This window comes from Phalacrocorax aristotelis, chromosome 23 (genome assembly GCF_949628215.1).
Source record: "Phalacrocorax aristotelis chromosome 23, bGulAri2.1, whole genome shotgun sequence".
NCBI lineage: Eukaryota > Metazoa > Chordata > Aves > Suliformes > Phalacrocoracidae > Phalacrocorax > Phalacrocorax aristotelis.
The window spans coordinates 7,274,743-7,295,034 of NC_134298.1; the positions used below are offsets into that span (position 1 = coordinate 7,274,743).

General features: G+C 57.7%; 1 protein-coding gene across 3 annotated transcripts in view; it reads right to left on the minus strand.

The window, feature by feature from the left end:
- The window catches only part of ZNF385C (zinc finger protein 385C), an 86,762-nt gene that overhangs the window by 38,728 nt on the left and 27,742 nt on the right, over positions 1–20,292 (minus strand). Inside the window, exon 1 of one of the 3 annotated variants that reach the window (XM_075116856.1) lies at positions 3,876–4,112. The exons of the other annotated variants lie outside the window; for them this stretch is intronic. Coding sequence (XP_074972957.1) covers positions 3,876–3,885 — 10 coding nt within the window. The 5' untranslated portion in view covers positions 3,886–4,112. Of the gene's footprint in view, positions 1–3,875; positions 4,113–20,292 lie in introns of those variants that run through there. 3 annotated transcript variants of the gene reach the window in all.

The window sequence follows — 20,292 nt, forward strand, 5'->3', positions numbered from 1 at the left end:
TTGCCGCCTTCTCTGCAGTGGTGGGGGAGAGGTCAGGGTCTTCTGAAAGACAGAGAGCTCGGGGCAGGGGAGACCAGAGCCCCAGATTAGTTCAGCCTTTATTCTGGGCATCATTTAAATCATAAAAATTACAGCCAAGTCCAATTCATTATGGCCAGGGAGCGACTGACAGAAATGAAAAGGGAAAATGATACTTGAATTGATGCTTTCTCACCATTCCAGTGAAATAACCAATTTGGAACAAATTAAGGGGCTCCCGTCTCTACCAGCCTTTTCAATTGCCTCTGAGCCAACGCACATTTTTCACAGTGCAGCGTTTCCTCCATTAGCAGTGAAAATTAATGATTTCTATTATTGAAGTACCTGAAGGCAGGTGCCTCCCTCGCACAGCCGAGGCTGGGCTGGCCCTTCCTTGGGGCACAGAGCTCCTGGGGAGCAGAGAAGAGCCATGAGAAGACAGACAGGCTCAGAGAGGGTAAGTGACATGGCCAGGGCCACCCGGCAGGTCGGTGGCAGAGCCAGGCTCTGGGCCAGTGGCCGTCCCCTCTCAGCAGTACCATCCCAGACGTGCCAGAGTGGTGCATGCAGTGAGGCCAAAACCACCCAAACCGCAGCACGCGACGGTGCCACGGCTGTCCCCGATGCCCCCCCCAGCAGCAAAACCACGTGGGCTTCAGCCAGTCCCTCCCAGCTTTGCTTGGGGGGGCTAAAGGGGAATCACCCCATTTGCAGGGGGTCCACTCAGACTTCAGGGGCACAAGTCCCAGGGGGCTGAGAGAATGTTCAAACCCTGGTCCATTTACATATTCCCCCCCTCTAAGCTTTATAAAGGTCAAAGCCCTTTGCCTCTCCACCTGCTTTCTGCTCACAACATTGTTTTCTGAGAGCCCCGAGCACGGTGCCCATCATGTTTGCGCTGACAGCTGCAGAAATAAGTGCATAACTCCCCACCACGGCTGCCCTGGGGCCAGGCTGGTCATACTCAGTGTTTGTAAGCAGACACACATCTGTCATTATTTTTTAATTAGATTTTTATTTCCTACTGCTAGTATTTCATTGTAATTTCCGCCACTCCTACCCAGGCCGTGCTAATATAATCACTTCGGAGAAGAGTGGGAACAGCCAGCCTACTCGTTCTAACATCCCGCTCAGAAAAGGCAAAAAAAGCAATCTGTTAAATACTCAGATCCTGCAGTCATTACAAGCTTAGGGACATCAGGCGGGTGCTGGAATGGACCATCAAAGCACCGGTGCCGGCAGCGCAGCCGCCAGCAGCCAGCTGGGAGCATCACCACTGCAGAAACTTCAAAAAAGTTCACATTTGCTCAAAATACCTGTTAGAAACCCGTTGCTCCAGCAAGGTGAGGCGGACTTAAAAACGGCCTTAAAAAAAAAAAAAAAAATAAAATCTGTGAGTTATACCCTCAGCTTGATGCTAGAAATGCAGTGATATTTTCTAGCCCACATCATACTGGAGGTCAAGATTAGATGACAGTTTGGTCTAAAAATACTCCGAAGGGGAGGCTTGGAGGAGCTCAGAGCACCCAGTGCCCCCCCCCCCCGGGTGTCGCTCATGGTTGAAACCAGGGGACAGATGTTTTCCCCAGGACATTTCTCAGAGCAAGCCCCTGGCAATGAAAACAACTGCTGCATTCACAGGGAAAGTCACCCCAAATAACCTTAAGGAACGCTCAAGGCCCACCATCCGATGAGGGAGCCCCAAAAGCCAGTGTTTGGGGGGGGACGACACAGAAACGTGCGCAGCTCGGCTCCCCTCTCGTTAACCCCAACGACGACGGCGGGGACAGGAAGCCTCGTTAAGCATCCAACTACCAACAGCAAACCCGGAGCGGCGTCAGGACCCACGCGTGGTCCCACCCTGCGCTGCCGCACGGAGCAAAGCCGGGTGACTCCGAGTTCCCACTTTTTAAAGAGGTGTTTAAAACATGGCAGGGGGAGGATGTTTAACGCTCGCAGGAAGCAGCCACCGCACAAGCGCCTTGAAACCACCGCGTTTCTCTACCCAGAGCACCACGATCCCGCGTCTGCTCCAGCCCCGGCACGCAGATTGCCAGCAAGCCCCCACCAGCACAGGCTCAAAATTGAAGCTTTAGTGGCTTTACAACATTTCCTACGTATTTGAGACCACAAGGCTAAAAAAGCAAGCTTGGGGGTGGGAAGATGGCTCACGGAGAAAAGATTGTGTTTCAAACTATTAGAAAAATTGAAGTGATTCATTGGAGACAGCGCACGGGCAAGGGTGCCGTTACAACAACGCGAGCACCCCAGAGGAGCCCTGTCGGATGTGCCGGCTCTAAAACCTCCGCGGTTCCCCGGCCTGGCTGCTCCCCTACAGCCACAGGCACCAACAAGCACGCGCCTGCGATTCTACATGCGACGGAGCATGTGTAGACACGCACACGCTCACACATATGTGCGCACCACACGCGTGCGTACATGTGTGGAGGAGAACTGCCCCACAGCCCGCAGGGACCCGCCGGACCCCCGCGGCCGCCCAGTGCAGCGTACCGGGGGCAACGCTCCTGCCGCAGCGGCCCTGCCAGAAAGTTAACGCCAATAATAACAAAAGCACCGAAATTACCAGCCCTGAATGTGTGCATGAGACGGGTCCGAGCGCAGTGTTACGCTCCATTTGCTGCTGCAGCTCCACTCCACGAGCCCGAGACAGCCGAGGCGAGCGGCAAAGCACCACCACCACCCACCCAGCTCTTCCCTGCCTTTCCTTCAAAGGCGATCCGGTCGCTCTCCCCCAGCCTCATTTCACACAAAAAAGAGCATCAAACATTTGCATCACGGGCGAAGCAGAAACACGAGTCGGAGCTGACCCCCAAACGAAGAGCAAGGGCAAAATAAAGCCGTGTCAGCGCACGACCTTTTTCTTCCTCTTTTTGCAGCCCTGGGAAAAATCAATAAGATGCAGTGAGTCAAACTCAGTTTGAATCCCGTAAGTAATTAGGATTAGCAGGCTGTGAGCCGAAGAACCAGGCTGCATGTGTGCCTGGGCTGGGAGGGACCATTTTGTGGGAGTACGGTACACGGCTTAGCTGATGCAAATAAAAAGAACAGCTCCTTAAATGGGTTTTCAGGCAGGATGGCAACAGGGAACGGTAACGACCTGATTTACTTAGAAAGAAGAAAATCTCATGAGGGTAATTTAGCGTGCTGAAGCCCTGGTAGGAGCAGGATGGGACCTCACAGGTGAACCAATATTTGTGTTTGATACCGGGTCTGCTCCCAGCCCCTTGCTCCCGAGCCCGGACTCCTCAAGCACCGCGTATTTCTGGAGCTCTTTCCTGGCAGTAAATAACCACCTCTAGTTTTCACTATCAAGAGTTAAGTCTGTGGTCAAAATTTCAAGGGGACAAAAGACGCCCCTTCCCCATAACCTTAGCAGAGCTACCCAGAAAATAAGAAGCAATTAGATGTACGTTTTCCTTTAAAGAACAACTCGTACCTCAATTTATTTCAATTTTCTCAAGCTCAGGTAACTCAGCAAAAGCCAGCTGCCTACAGGAACGCTCGCACCGGGTCCGTGCAGGCAGGAACATCCCTGGGACAGCAGCAGGGCGAGCGCCCCGGACCTTGCCCCCCGCCAGCCGCCGCTGGACCCCTTCCCATGGCCACGCCGGCCAGGAGGCAGAGCCCTGCGCGCTGCCAAGGTCTCTGTAACGCAGGGCTCCCGCAAACCCACCCTCGGCGCCCAGCGAGCTCCGCAAACGGCTTTCCCGCGGGCTGGGAAGAGCGGGGCGCGATGGGGAGCGATGGGGGGCAACGGGGCGCGATGGGGAGGGATGGGGCTGCGCAGCCTCCGGCCGGCCGCTCCCCCGGGGGAGGGAAAGTTGCATTTCACCCACCTAGAAGCATTTTTGGATCCGGCTGCGTCGCCTCGGCGCTGCTGGTGCCTCCCGCTCGCCCGGCCGGGTGCGGGGCGGGGCGGGCTCGCCCGCAGCCCCCGCTCAGCCCCCGCACCCCGATTAGCAGCCCGGGGGGTGTGGGGGGGGGGGGGGCCCTCGCCCCTCGCCCACGGTCCGGCCCCGCCTCGGCCCAAGCCGGAGCAAGGAGGGGGAAAAAAGCAGGCGGAGGTGCCGGGGTTGAGCATGGAAATGGGTGGGAGGGGGAGCGGGGGGAGCCGCCCCCCGGCAGCGCAGCACAAGCGCCCTTTTCCTCCCGAGCCCGGCGCGGAGCGGGCACCGGCGCTGCCAAAGCACAGGAACTTTGTGCGGGGAGGATGGAGCTCACAACCGGCTTCGGCTGCACCCCCAGGACCCCCACCCCCCCCAAGGGAGCTGTTTTGGGGTAGCCGTGGTCGGGCGGGCACCTGTCCCGGTGCCCCCATGCTGGGTTTGCTCGGGGAGGGGGAGACAGCGGCAGCCACCCACCCCCCAGGAAGGGGTCCCCGAAATCCCCCCCGTGGGCAGGGTTGCACCCACGCACTGGTGGGATGCGGGCCGAGCCGTCCATCCCCCAGGAAGCCGAGCACATCCCACACACACCAGCGTGCACCCCCCCAGTCACCAGCACGTCCCTCAGCTTTCGGGGTTCATGACCGAGACACTGGCTCTTGCCCAACGGCAGCAGCATGAATTCAGCCCTTTTTCCACCATCCACACGAGAGAGGCCCGAACCCCCCAGCCAGCCCCGGAGCACCTGTGGGGTGCCAGACAACCTGCGTGGGCGGTGCGGCCCCACAGGGAAAGGGGCTGCGCAGCCCGGCAGCCGCATGCCCCAGCCCGGAGCGCTGGAAACACACTGTGTCCGACCTGGCTGTGGCATCACCTTGGGGTGATGCAGGCAGCCTGCCCCGGGTGGGGGGCTCGCCCCAGCCACCCACAACTGGGGCTTGGCCTGAGCCCTGGAGCCCAGGGTTTGCTGCCCTCCCCAGTGCTTTTGATAGCAAAGGACGAGGCAGTTGGACTCCCCAAAGGCAGCACCTTCTTCTGCACTGAATTTTCGGCCTCCAGAGCCTTTCAGGAGAGGAGGTTCACGACTTGATTGCATGGTGCCTTTTAAAGAGGGAAGTTATGAAAAACCTGCTTGTGAAGAGAGGAAACCATTGTCTCCCCGCCCACAAAAGGAGACCAGAACAGGGAGGGATTTAAATACTTCCCCCAAGTCAAACAATGCAAAGAGTGGGGCAGGAACCCCTCTCCTTCAGCCACCCACAGAACAAAACCAAAGATGTAAACCACAACGTGCCAAATTCCCTTCCCAGGTGCTGCAGCCAGACCCAGCACTTTTTGGGTAAATTTTATCGTTGTGGTGCTCTGGAAAGTACCCAAAGCCATCAGGGCTGCCCCACGCGCTGCAGGTCCTTCTCCCAACACCCACCCGGGCTCAGCTGGCACCGGGGCAGCACCAGCAAAGCCCCAAAGCAGGGCTGACACACTGGGCACATGCACCCCCCACGCAGGGTATTGCTTTCGGGGTCGTTAGCAGCAGCAGCAAGTTTAGCCCGGGCACTCACTAATCTGGGATTGACAGCTGGGCCCGCACCGCCTGTTACCAGCCTCCCAGCAGGCTATTTAAACCCGATATTAATTTGTTTAATGTCATCAGCAGTTTGGCGTTACTGCGAGCAAGCGTCAAGCAGAGGGGAGCGTGGAGGTGTAAAGACCGGGAGGAGCAAGGGACTAACAAACATCCGGGGGCTGTTCTTTCCCCCAGGACAACCGCAAGCCACGGGCAGGTCTGGCATCTCCGACAGACCGATGTACAGCCCTGAATCCCCCCCACTCCGTCCTCCATCCACCTGCGCCCCCCCCAGCCCTGACCAGCCCCTCAAGTTCTGCACAGCAATTTCATCAATAAATGATCTCCCTGCTCCGGCCGGTGCCGAGTTTATCCCAGCCGGATGGGCAGGTCCTGGCTGGCACCATTGCAGCTGAAAGGGGTCGAGCTGGCGTGACAGAGAGGGGTGGGAGACAAGAACAGCAGCGTGGGACAGTGCATTTCATGGCTGAGCCTTTGAGGCCAGCTGGAGCAGAGGCTAATTACAGGTACTGATTACAGACCCCTGCCATTAACGCCTCCTGCCCTCCCCTGCCCGGCCACAGCAGATCACTGGAATTTCCCAGCGACTCGGCGTGGGTCCGGCCGGTGCATAACTTGCTATATTTGTACGTGGACCCCAGCGCTGGCACACAGCAGCAGCACAAACCCTCCCACCGGGCCCAGACCCTTGTTGCCCTTCTGGGGGGCATCGCCAGCCACCCCGCGCCCTGGGGAGCAAAGCCCACGGCCGCTTCTTCCCACAACAGCGGGACAGAGCTGCCGCTGCCGAGCATCTTCACCGGAGCCCGCAGCTGCGAAGGGCGCCCGGGGGCCGTGACAACGGGCTTTACCATCCCCGCGTAACACCGTGGGAGGCACTAAAAAAAAATTAAAGCCGATGAGCGTCGTTGTGTCAGATGCTACACACCATCCCACGGTCACTACTTTTCGACGCAGGTTGTTAAGCAAACTCAGGGCCCTGACGGCAGAGCGTCAGGAGAGCGCGGTGATGAGACCAGAGGTTCTCTGCAAGGCAAGGCGGCCTGCCCCGGCACGGCCGCAGCCCCCCAGCAGCCCTCAGCCTGCAGCTCACTGCGCGTCCGGAGAGGCAAAGCCCGAACATGCAGTCAGAGGGGGAGCGTTCGCCTACACCCGCCGTCGAGCCGGGCCTGCTCGGGCAAGTCTGCTCAAGCCGCGCCTGCAGCCCATGCAGCAGCGGCTCAAAGGGAATGGGGGAGCAGGGGGATGAACAGGAAGGGTGCTGGGGAAGCAGAAAGGGTCCAAACATGACCGCTTGGGTTCGGTTTGAACATGGGCTGTCCCTAATGCCACTGGTTCACTGGGCTCTTTGTGAGGACAGACTCAGCACCACAACAGAGTGATTACTCTGAAACCTACTGAGGGCAGTGTGAAACGCTACACTGGCTGAGATGACCGGGACATGCTCTCCCAGACGTTAGACTCCAAAAGCAGCCTGGCAAATAGTGACCAGAATTGGGCAATGAACACATCAATGACTGATAAGGGAGACAGAGGAATAAAAAAAGAAAAACCAGCAGGAAGCCCCCCCCGCCCAGGTCCGCCGAGCCTTCCAGAGCCTTTCTGGCTGACTTTGTTCACTGAGGATTTAGAGAATAATTTGGGGGTGAAAGATGCCAGATAGGATCAAGACCAATACACCTGGAGGACCTGTATCAGTTTTCTTCTGCTCTGTAACTTGAGCCCCATCAGAAGCAGAGGGCTCAGGCGTGGAGCAGCGTTTCATCCCCCCCAGGCCAGGAAGGCTGACCTTTCCTGCTCCTGAGTTTGCTCAGGATTAAGATAACATATTTTAAGGGCAGAATCCTCCACCCCAGGGGGTTCCCACACAAAGAGGATGGGGTTTACAGCTCGCGTTCCCGCCCCAACACCCCACCCCCCCACCCCCCCCCCGATAAACAGGGGCCTGGTCAAACCACCGAGTCCAGGGGCCGGTGCCCACCCCAATCGGATCAGGGCATCCAGATTTTGTAATTAAATCTTCCTGAAGATTTCTGCTTTTATGCATCTTAAAAGAGCAAACCGGGGGAGCTAATGATGCATTTGCCTATACCAAGGAGGTGACCGACAGCAGCGCTGGCCATCCCCGGGGGGGGCACACGCACCCCCGGCTGCTGCCCACTGCTGCCAGGAGCCCACGTGCGGCTGCGGCCAGGAGGCTCGGGTTTAACCTCAATTTTCCCCAGCAAGGGAAGGTCTGGTCTCATTGTGTTGCTAAGAGCCAAGATAACAGCCAAACACCTCAGCTTTTCTTCTCTGTGCTACTTTAATCTTTGCCGTTTCAGGAGCAGAGAACAATATTGCCCTTTTGTTAATCCCAGCTCCTGTGCAAAGTCTCAGCTTTAAACTGTGATGGAAACTATACAATTAAGGGCCTTTTTGTTGCAGGGCAAGGCGTTAAAACATTATTTCCTCCTCATTTTAGTAAGAGACCACCTCAAAAAAGCCACTTAAAACTGCTTAAACGTGTATTCTCAAAATTCTCACCCTTTAATAACAAGACCAGGGTAACTCGTGCGGGTGTCACTGCCGAGGACGGGCCACCGCGTCCCCAGGTCTGGGGATGTTACATAGGGGTGCTCCATCCACTGTTACCCGCTGAGGGGACGGGGCTCCGGCGCACCCCGGGCCGGACACCCATGGGGAGCCCCAAGGACGAGCAACCACTTGCACCCAGGAACCGCCGCGGGCAGGGCAGAGGGAGGAGAGCTGGGGCCGCGCTTGTGGCTGCCACCTCCCGTGTTAATCATCTTTCACAGGGAGATGTCTAATTACAAAGGCATCCAGGACAGGTCTGCAAATAGGGTGGAGAAACTGGATGACCTAAAAAAATCTTTCATTATCAAGAAAAGGGATGGAAATTATACCTGTAAATAGTTTCACAGAGAGCGTGTAATATTTTCCATCTAATTTAGGAGGGCCCTCCTGGAAGAAACAGGGCAGAGAATTTCACCTGCGACCACACTTCAGCGCACGAAGAAACGCTTCACACGCCACCGAGCCCCGGGCACGCGTGCACAGATCGCAAATGCCGTGCTTTGTCTGAAATCCGGCGCTCGCCCAGCCCGGCTAAGAGGGATCCCTGGAGCCCACCCCGGCACGAAGGCGCCCGGCGCTGCCCGAGCAGAGCCCACCGGCACCTGACCTCCGATGACCGGCATCAACAGCAGCGCAACAGCTTGAAAATATTTGGAAGAGGGTTTGTGACATGAGGGGTACTCACCGGGAGCACCTTGCGGAGCCACATAAAATTCCACGCCTGCCCAAAGCCGCCGTTAGCTCCCGGAGGAGGATGAGGAGGAAGGAGGAAGGCAGATTCCCTGCTTTGCTGGGTCTCCAGCCCCAGCCTGCCTGGCAGAGCCTTAGCAGCTCCGGCCACATGCCATCCCACACTGCCCAGCATCCTTCTCCCCTTCCTCTGGCCAAGGGCTGCCCCACACGGCACCTGGGGTTGCTGCCTTCCTCCTCATCCTCCTGGGTGGAGGGTGAAAAGCATTTGCCATTCCGGTTCCCCTGGCCTCATACAGGTTTCTGGGAGGGGGGAGGGTCACAGGGCTCCTGAGCCCCCATATCAGCTCAGCTGGGGGTTGGCACGGCAACTGGCTACCCAAAATCTTCTTGATGCTTAGTTATCCAGGGGGTGACGCTGGCTCCGGCCTCGCCCGCCAGGTCCCGCTCAGCTCCGTGCCCCTCGGGGGGGTCCCGGGGACCTGCCGCTGCTGGGGAGCATGTCCTGCCGCACACCGGGCAGGCGCTGCAGTGCCACGGCGCAGGGTACGCACAGGCGCTCCCGCTGACACGGCAACAGTAAAATAGCTGAAACTACTACTCATAAATCTATGGCTGTAGAAAACATCAAAGGCGAACTGGAGCAGCATTGTGTGCGAGTTTTTAAAAAGCAGCCACAACTTGGAGGCATGAAAAAGGAAGGAAACCTGGTTTAAGGCGATCATGCCATGACTGGAGTTACACGCAGTCCTGCTCCAATAGACTGTAATCGCCTCTCGTGCACTAAAAGCAGAGGGGTGGCCGCAGCCCCGGGAGGAGCCACAGCGGAAAGGCCACCGGTCCTTGTGCTGGAGGGAAATAGGGCCGTGCTGGAGCGTACGCCAGTCACTCCTGGCCGACGCCGGCTTTGCACTGGTCTGTTCTGCGCAGCATCAGCTGTCCCGCGGCAGCACCGGGGCAGAGCGAGAGGGCAGGTCCCCGGCAGCGGGGCAGAGCGATGCCCCGCCGGGCTGCAGGTTCCCTGCGTGGCCATGGAGCATCACAGACCCTTCGTCCCCTCGGTCCTGAGCCGGAGCAGCAGTGCCTGGCCTTACACAGCCAAAATGCGGGAGCCGAGCAGCCCGACCACAGCTGAGCCCCGCTGGCCCCTCGCTCCCCTCCCGGGCACAGACCCAGCCTCCGGGGCTCGCGCTGTTGCCATTTCTCAGATCGCCAGAATCTGGTTTTCTCCCTCTGCACAACTGTGCGGTGACACCATGGGGTTATAAAAAGGAGAGATCACTCTGGGAAAGATGGCATAAAGCATGACGAGGGAAGATCATCTCTTCATAGAAAATTTTATATTGCTTACGACTTACTGTCTGTGAACATAAAACAGTTTAACCAGCCGACCCTAAATCACAGTGACAGCTTTACACTACCCACAAACCTTTGCTCGCGCTTATCCAGCTCAGTCCTACCTACCTCCCCTCCCCATTTTCTTTCTTTTTTTTTTTTTTTTTTAAGGCTTGCTCCCCCCTCTCTTCTCCCGGAGAGCAGCACACGTGTGTGCACACACACACAGAGAAGCAGCTGAGCCGAGGCGCAGTGGGCACGGAGAGGGGCCCAGGGCTGGAGGCTGCGAGGGACGAGCTGCGTTCCCAGCCTCACCGTTCGAGACCCTGGACAAGTTGCTTCCCCATTGCCATCACCCCTCCTGCCCCGGTCCCCCCCATGGGCTCAGCCCTGGCACTCTTTGGGACAGTGCCTCAGCACAGGGCGGCCGCGCAGCCCTCACACACGCACGGCTCCGTGCGACCTGTTTTACCCAGCACCTCTAATGCCCGACGGCAGCAGCCGGTGCGGGAGGGAGCGGGATGCAGAGGGATGCTTCGCCTCCTTCCCACGTCAGAGCAGGACTGCGGCCATCCCTGTCCCGGGAGCTGCAGAGCATCCCCCGGGGGCGCCGAGGTCCTGCGTGTCCTCACCTCTCCCTGGGGACGTTTAAGGAGCAAAACGTACCTGTACGCAAGGGCGCTGGCTGGCAGAGCGAGGCTGCGCAGCAGCACCCGAGCGCTTTGGGGGGGGAGGGCCCAGCCAAGCCCCCTCCAGCAGGATGGGGTCGCCTCCGATGCCTGGGGTGGCCACAAGAGCCAGGAGCTGCCTGACCCCAGAGCAGCCCCGGCACAGACCCAGCATCCTCACCCCTGCTCGAAGCCGCTGCCAGAGCCCTCCCTGGGAAAGGCCCCGCCAGGCTCCGTGCTTGCCCAAGACAGGGTTCAGCAGCCGCTAACGAGCTGAGACACACTCGTGGTTAGCATTTACCATTTTTTCCCCCACTTAAAATAAATCCCAGGCTTTCCTCTTCCAAGTTTGCTGAGCTGATGATACATGGGAAACTGAAATGCTCCATGACGGCATGTTCCCCGTTGCTCTTAATCCACTTCTAATTAAGATCACGTGTGACGCATGCCTGAGCTATGTGGCCATAAAATGCTATTGTTGCAACTTGATAGCAAACCAAATGGAAGAAAATTACAGCAAAATCCAAGATTAAGGATAACCGGCTCACAAAATACAGTGCTTAAAAATAACATGAGGCAATTTCCTCCCGATTTTGGGAAAAATTGCCACCGCCAGCGGCATCCTCTGAACGCAGCACGGCTCAGCCTCCCCAGCTCTGCCAGCAACACATCTCAGCAGCAACCTGTTCAAAGCACAGCCCTGCCCGACTGCTTCTGCTCCCCTCACCACAGACGCACCGCGACCCCACGTCCACAGCACAGCACCCACGCACGGTCCCGCAGGGCACAACGCAAACCCCCCTGGAAGGCTCAGCCCAGGGCCAGAGCCCCCACACACCCCAAGCTGTGATTTAAGCCGATGGCTTCCCCAAAGCCCGGCCTGAGCAGCTCATCCCAGCCCATCCCTGGCGTCAGTCGCTCCTGCAGAGGAGCGAGCCGGACTTGTGGGGACACTGCGCTGGTTGCTGCACCCGCTCGGGGCTCCGAGGACTAATCCCCCTCATCCCAGCTGCCAGAAGCAGTTGCAGCCTTTTGATGAGGGTGATTTTAAGAGAAAGAAAGGGGAGGGGGGAGCAGGTTATCAGAGGAGGAATCAGCTGCGCAGCCCAGCACAGGACCCAGTGTTCAGACCAAAGCTCTCTGCTCCCCCCGCAATGCCCCATCCTCAGATGGACACGGCCTGCACCCCCAAGAAGCACCTTGTGAAGGTCAGAGCCATTTCACACTCAGGAGACAATCTGGGGGATGGCACGGGACCAAGAGTCAGCCTCTAATATTTGCGTGCAACCAGCAGCCGCTGCCAAGGACTCCCCTTCAAAATGACCCCGTCCCTCCCACCACCCATTCCCCCACCGTGACATTTGCACCCTCCTCACCCTCTGCAGCGACACCTCTCACCCTCCTGGGCACGGGTCCGGTTCCTGTGAGACCCCCCCCGGTTTCCCCTCAATGCACAGCGGCTTGCTCTGCTCCCCTCCCTGACGCCGCCCTGGTCGCTGACGCCCCCGCTTCCCCGGGCACAGGGCTGCCAGCCCATCCAAAAATTATACCTGTTAATACATTATCTTAGTTTATCATCTTTTGGCTTGGTCTCTTTTCTTTTTTTTGAGGCAGAACCCCCCCGCAGGTGCAGCTGGAGCATCGGCCCCAGCCCCCCGGGTCCCCACTGCAGGGGGCTCTGACCTCCTCCGCGCTTGGAGCATCACACAGCAGCCTGCGCCAGGCTGTGCTTGCGCGAGCAAAGCCCAGTAGCTTCTCTGTGTTGTTTTTTTGGCCAAGACTTAAAATTTTAAGGATCTTTTTAGAATAAGCATGTCAGGGGAAAAAAAAAATCCCTGAAGCCTCTGGCCAGAAATCAGGGCAGAGCAGAGGGGCGGCGCCTGGACAGGGAGGGCACGGCATCAAGAAAATCCTTCTAAGCAGAAGTTAACAGCTAATCAATTTATTCTTTATTGGAAGTCACCAGCTCAATAAAAGTCTCAATTAATCAAGATTAATTCTGATACAATCGTTAAGCCGTGATAAACTGAATAGCTGGGCTTTTCGGAGGGAGAGCACTTTAATGGGGTATTTTCAGAGGATCTAAAAAGGGAACCATTTTCTCCAGATTAATGGGCTGGCACAAGGCTAACGTGCCAGGAGGAGGGCTTGGGCTCCCACAGCACCTCTTGCACAGCGCCCACGGGCCCTTTTCCCCATGTGAAATGGCTTTTTCAGTATAACCAGATCATTTAATGGAACAGAGATTTTTCTGGCCATTCCCAGTGATGGGGGGAAATCTCTCCCCTTCTCACCCCTCGGCAGCTGGGCTGGGCAGGGCTGCTGCTCCCCCCAGCTCCGTGCAGCACCCAACCCCGCCGGGGCTCGCTGCCACCGGGAGCCTCACGGGACATCCCTGTGCCCCAACAGGGAAGGGAGAAGCCTGGGATTAAATAGAGGGAAGGAAAATGTACAATTACACAACTGCGCTTCTCCAAATGACGCCTGATCCCAGCAAACATCTTTAAGGCATGAAAAAGCATTAAGTTTCTCCCACTGAGATCCCAGGTTATTCAAATCTGATATGAAAAGCTATTTTTAATCATCTTTGCTCGCGGCTGAAGGGATTGGCCAAGGCCAACCGAGCAGGAGGACGCTGTATGCTTGTCCTTTGCTAAATTTACAGAAGCTTAAAATACGAACCCCGCTACTGTTTGGCCACGAGGTTATCGATCAACACACGGGTAGATGCAGCATCTGTCACAGCTGAATATTAAAGATCCTCTAACACGCAGGGTGGGCGTGGATTTGCTGTTATGAGGTTCAGGAGAGCCTGATGCACTGCACTGACATCCCCAGGAGGTACGGGCTCAGCTCCCAGCTGGGGTCAAGCGGGAACACCCCCCGCACCCGCCCCTGCGAAACCCACGCCTGCCCTTCCCCACTCCCGTGCCAGCTGGACCCTTTGCGTTCCCTCCCAAATTCCTCCAAAAAGTCCCAAAAGCAGGAGAGCAGCAAACCACTGCCAGACTTAAGCAGGAAGCCAGAAAAGCCAACTCTCCCCACCACGGCATCGCTGGTGCCGTTCCCGGCAGGCTGCTGAGGCTGGTCACAGACAGGGGCTCCCAGTGAGGGCTGATGCGGCCCGGCCGGAGGAGCCGGGCACTTTCCCACCGCACCTGCCCCGGCCCAGCCAGCCACATGGCCCTTGCACCCAGATTAGTCCCCTATTAGACTAATCCTGCATGTTTGTGTATTGTTTAAATCAATACATTGGATTTTATTGCAAATACAGCATCACTGACCATCACCCTGTTTATTAAGGACAATTAAATGATTCCGTGCATAACACAAAATTGAAAAAAATTAGATTGGCACCCCTTTTCTTGGTAATTAACAGCTGAAGAGCTCCGATAACAGAGGGCAGCATGGGGAAGGCAGGAGGAAACGCTCCCTGCAGCTGACCACCGAGACGCCGGGTGCAGAGCACACAGAGCAGGATCACGCAGCAGCCCCGCACCGGCCCAACCTGCCAGCTCTCCACGCCAGGCCACCGCTTTCCCAGGCGATGCTCTGGGTGGTTTTCAGGACTTTACCAGCAGGGTTATCCCAGCCCAGCAGAGAGCATGACCATGAACCGGCAGTCCTCGGTCAGCACAACAGGCTGCAGGGACCATCCCTGTGCTGGCTGAGGGCAGCTCGCCCAGGCCAGCGACACCCTGGGTGATGCCCAGGGATGCCAGGCTTCGTTCAGTGGTGCAGCACCCCAGGACCCTTCTGGGGTCCCCCAAGGTTTAACACCACAGCCCATCGCTTCCGTCTGGATAAACCAGCCTTCGTGCACTGCGACCTGCAACACTGGATCTGCACCACAGGCTCCGAAGTGGGGAGCTATTCGAGGGGAGCAAGTTGCCCCCAGCAGCAGCTCTGCCTGCTGCCAAAACCAGCTGGCACCCCCCGTGCAGCACAAGGTAACCCCCATCGGCAGCCGCCAGCCCCTCCCCGGCTCCCACGGGATCCCCACATCCCCTCCTGGGGCCCCTCCGCCGCAGACCCAGCGATGCTGAAGCTGTCACACCGATTTCCCTGCTCATCTCAAGCCTTTCTGCTCTGCACACGCACACAGACAAGACATTTCAGCAGCTAATTGGGAAAACCAGGATCGTCCCCCTTGCAGGGAGCCGCTATTTCTGTGTGGTGCTGCCAAGTGGGTGGGGGCGGCACTGGGGAGGGTCTGGGTACGTTACGCCATGGGGGCACATGGAGCGGAGGAAGAGCTTGTGACATGGATTGCACTGGGGCACAGCTGGCTCCGGGTGTTTTGCCCCTACCCTGACCACCCATCCTTGGCACTGGGTTTGGGGGAGGAGCCCGCCAGCCCTGGGAAAGGCTGTTTGAGGTGGGCTCAGGGCTTGCACAGACCCTCCTGGCACAAGGGACGCGGGGGCATGGTGTCCTTCCCACCGCCCCCAGCCAAGGAGGGGTACGAGCTGCTGTCAGCTCAGATCTGCCCGGGAAGGCAGAGACTCCTGCTGCAAAGGGGAGCGCTTTCCCCACCGCATTTCAGTGCGATGTGAGCTGACAGGGCCTGGGGATGCTGGCTCCAGAGGCAGGGGAGCACAAGCTGCGCTTCACATCTCGTGACTTTTTTGGACGCTGGTGGAAAGGCCTTTTCTGGGAGCACTGGTCAGCAACGGAGCAAATTCCTGAAATGCTCCAGCTGAGCCCATCCTGCATTGGGCAGCCCCTGAGATCACCCAAGGAGGAAAAAGAGGAGGCAGCAAGCCCTTGTCCCCATCCCCTGCCCTCATCCAGCAGTTTGCACTGGCACAAAAGCAGTGCCGGAGGCTGTGCTGGCAGCCACCGCACCCTGTCTGGCAGGGAGGCACAGCTCTTTCTGCTCATTCGGCACCAGAACAAGGGGGGTCCAGCTCCTGGTTGTGGGAGCACGAAGACACCAAGAGCAAACTGAGCTCACTTGGGCACCCTTGAAAAATCACAGGCAGTAATTAAATCACTCTTGACCCAGTTGGATTTGAACTGGCATCTGCAACGTGAAAACATCTTTCATCTGTGGACATCCCATATCTAATTGCTGCTGCACTGCAATTCAACATGAGACAACAGAAATCTATGATTTGCCGTGCAAGAAAATGCCTAATGAACAATAATTTGTTTTTAAGCTGGGGGTCTTCCTGGCACAGAGCTAATAAATTGTAATGATACTGATTATCGCATCTGTTTGCCAGCTAAGCTCCTCCCCAGCTTTGCTCCATGAAATGCAAGCGAATACAGCCTTTGCAGAAATAACTGATCTGAGAAGCCAGAGGGGAAACGGGGAAGATGGAGCAGTGTCTGTGAAAGCTGCCTTTGATGTAGCTGTAGATGTCAGTGCGAGACAGAGATTGCAGCTCAGAGGAATATCCCATCTTTGTCTAACTCAATTATTTAATTTAATCCATTGTCTTTAAAAAGCACCCCCTCTCCTCCCAAGGCTCCCCCAGAGCCGACGCCATCAGAGACCCACGTTAGCCTGCCCTCCCCACGGGTTGTGCCGGGTTGAGACCATCGCTGGAGCAGCAGCTCGGCCCAGACCCGCCTGAGCAAGAGCTGGGCACACACCAGGCTGCTCGAGAAGGGGGACTGCTCCCGTCACTGCAGGCAGGCGCATATTCTCAGCACCCAAAGGTGCTGATTCAGGTAGTGAGGGGCTCCAAGAGGAGTGTGATGGGGCCAGGCAGGACCCCCCTGCACTGAGCTTAGCCCAAGCACGCGTGCTGCAGCCCAGGCAGGAGCACAGACCAGGAGCTTGTCCAGTGCTTGCCCTTAGCAGAAAGGGCTGGTCCCCTCTTCTCAGCAGTGGTGGGTGGGTGGATTGGGGGGGGGGGGGGGGGGAGAATCCCCTCTCCCAGCAGGGCGGATGCGGGGCCAGGCAGCACCGAGCACCCGCAGTGCCGGTGGCACGCTCGGCGACTGGCACAAAGGGAACACGGGCATCGCGTCAGCTGGTTCCCAGCCCTAATTTCTCATTCGTGGCCACGTGCCCTCCCATGCTCATGCCTCAGGCTGGGAAAGGTTGACAGTGACAAAGCTGGAAATGTCTTTTTTTTGATCAAAAAGCGTGGGGGAGAAGGTCGGCTCCGGGTGTGTGGAGCAGGCTGCGGCGGGAGCAGCGTCCTGCACAGGTGCCGCTTCTCCAGTGCCGCGGGGGCGCAGGAGGCATGGGGAGGCAAGGGGAGCAGATGCTGTCTGCAGTTTCCCCACATAAGCAAATTGCAGCCCTGCGCAAGCAGAAGCCAACTTCACCTTGAACGTCAGAGCAAAGCGCGTGCGAGGCTGACAGCGCAAAGCCCCACGGGCTGCGACTGTCTGCTGGAGCCCTGGACACTGACAGAGGTCAGGGACGATGCAGAAGTACAAAGAGCATACTTGCATGCTCTTAGATTCTTTGGCTCAGTAGGAAACGCATCCCTGGATCGCCTCCCATCGAGCCACAGCCGGGTCCAGGGGGAGAATCTGGAGGCTGCAGGCTGGAATTTATGAGCCCTGTTCCCATTAAAATAGTAGGCAATATCTGTCAGTAAACGATGATAAACAGACCAGCTCCTTTGCATATCCCAGGCCTTGCTCAAACAAAACCACCACCAGGGAGGGCAGGATTTGGCATACAGATGACCATTGCCATCCCAGGAATTTATGGCTCCAGCCTGCCCGGTCTTTAGCAAGAGCAGGAGCAGGTATTTATACAGGCTGATCCCCAGGGGTCTGCCAAGGCCAGGGCACTGAGGCCAGGGCCCTGGCACCAACCATAGCACCAGGCTGCCCACCCTCTTGGTTTGCTAGGGATGAGCACCCCCAACCCGATTGTGAGCCAGGCCCCATCAGCACTTTCCTGCCTTCGAGGAAATTTGGTGTTCAGCAGGATAGAGAGCGCCAGAGGGGAGCACGGGTCCAGGTTCGCACTCAGGACCCTCCCAATGCAGATGTGCCAGAAGCCACCCGTGAGCACAGCGGCGAAGGCACCAGCACCAAGCACAGCCACCCTGGCACCCAGAGAGCATCACACATTGTGCACACATGGGACGCTGCCGTGATCACCCACCCTGCTGAACGGGGCTGCCGAGGGGTGGATGCAGCGGGTTTTACCACCCTGCAATGTGCTGGTGCTTGGTTGTTCGCAAAAGCACTGCAGATTTGTTTGCCAACCCTTCAGATGTTATTAAACAAACATTTCCTGACAAAACTGGGACTGGACTCCAACCCCTTACTGCTCTTCAGCAGAGCAGCTCCTTAGGGGGACAGCCCGCCACAGGCCACAGAAGGGCAGCTGGAGCGCAGGATGCCTGGGAGCGAGGGGCTGGCACCGAACACGCTCTTTTACAGCATTCCAGCACATTCCTGCCCTTTCCCTACCCCCTCAACTCATCACACTCACATACCCGCACAGCAGATAAAAGGGTCGGTTAGCTACAAAGTGCTTTGGAGACCTCAGCTCATTAATCCAACTTGTAATTAAGTCTGTACGGAAAGGAGGGCAGTTGCGAGTCGGCTGCCCAGTGCAGCTCCAAGGGGGTCACACCCAGACCCCTGCGACCGCCGCTCCCCGTGGAGCAGCCCCAGGGTGCAGAGCCAGCAACACCCTCCTCGAACGGCAGTGGGGTCCCAGGGGAAGCGCTGGCCCCTGCCCCAGGCTGGGGACACCGGGCTCTGGGCACCGGTGTCTGCACCAGCCCCAGGAAGGCCAAAGTCCCTCGGTTTGCCGCTAATACCACACAAACCCTCGCAGCCAAAGGCTCAGGCAGAGCTGGTCAATGGTTTTGCGGGTGACGTTTGTGGGCACTTTTCCCTGCCTTTACGCAGGAGGAACTGCAGCAGTCAGCTGTCGGGCCCAGGTCAGCTAAATGCCAACAGACGGCACAGAAGGCAGACCAGTGCTTTCACCTTCGCACGACCTCCCGCCCAGCAGCGCATCCCTGCCACGGCTGACGGGCGAGGGGCCGGGACCACCCACCCACGCATCCCCCAGGGGCATGCACCAGCCCTTCTGGTACACTCAGAAAGCGCCCCCAGAGAACTAACAAGAGGGGCTTAGAGGGGTCTGCCCTCCCCAGGGTGACATCTGGGGAAAACACAGGCAGGAAACCAGACTTGGTTAGTCAGGCTCAGCGTGACGGGGATCACCTCGCTGCTCTTCAGCGGGGGCTTTGTCCAGCCAGAGGATGGACTCCTTCCTCATGCTACAGCCTGACACCAGTCCACCTGCGGCTCGGCACCTCCCGGAGCTGCCAACAGCATCGAGCGGGCATCGAGCCTGCCTGGAGGGGCTGTGCTGGGCTGCTCTCTTGCCAGCCGTAACACAGCAGAGGTGTTCCATAACAACTGGGCAATGAGCAGGAGCTCTGCCGTCCGAGAAGAGAAACTGTCCCCAACCCACAGCAGCCTCGAGGTCCCGAGCATCGCATCGCATGGACGACCGCCAGTAAAACAGGCGCTGAGCACGTCACCCCCAGGAGTTCAGACACAGGTGCTTAGGGGCCATCCCACAAGACGCCTTTGCCTCCTAATGCTTGCAGTGTCCGAGGTCCTGTGCACTCAGCCCACCACCTGACGCTTGGAGAAACAAAGCCAGGGACCTTAAAGCATCCTGTCAAGGGCAAGCGCAGAGCTGTCTCGGCTGCCACTTCTGCTAAGTGGCTTTTGTGATAAACATCGGTTTCTAAATGGAAAACAAAACCTGCCCTTGTTGCAGTGCTGGTGCTTTACTCCTCACTGGAACAGATCAACCCTGTGAAACACATTGAGCCCAGATGGCCCAGCTTCTGGGTCCTTGTAGGGCCCGCCAAGTCTCGGTGTCGCGGCAGACAATATCCCAGCACTCGCTGGGACCCCAGTGAGCTGATGGCAGGTACCAGCTCCCCTTGCATGAGGGACTCAGGCCAGTGACCTTCCTCGTGCAAACACACTGCGGGAGCCCTCCCCAGGCAGCAAGATCCCCCTCCACAAGCGAGTACAAGGGGACAATTTGCCGACGACATTACATGTCACAGGGCCAGCGGGACCCAAGGCAGCCATGTGCTGCCAGAGCATCTGAGCACAGGGCACAGCAGATTAGCAGGGGTTGCCCGTGCAGAGCACCCCAACAGAAAAATGCAGGTGAAGGTCTAGAAGATCGCAGTTTCCAACAAAACCTCCAACCATATTTGAAAACATCACTTGAGAGTTTGAGTGGTTCACCCTGAACCCTCAGCACCAAAATCTAAGCAGCATTTTGAGTCAACAGCAGCCAAACTCAGCACAGTTATGGGAGACGTGCATGACAGGAGGGACAGGCCTGAAAAGCAGCCAGTAACCCGGCCACTGACAGCCACTCCACCCTCAGATGCGCTCATCCTTCCTGCACAAGTCATCTACGGACACCCAAGAAGATGCTCATGGAGACAGTACCAGCATCCACACTTCCACATAGACAGGACACACACGTGTCCATCTGTCTGGCACAGCAGGCTCTCGGGCCCCAAAACCACTTGAGAAG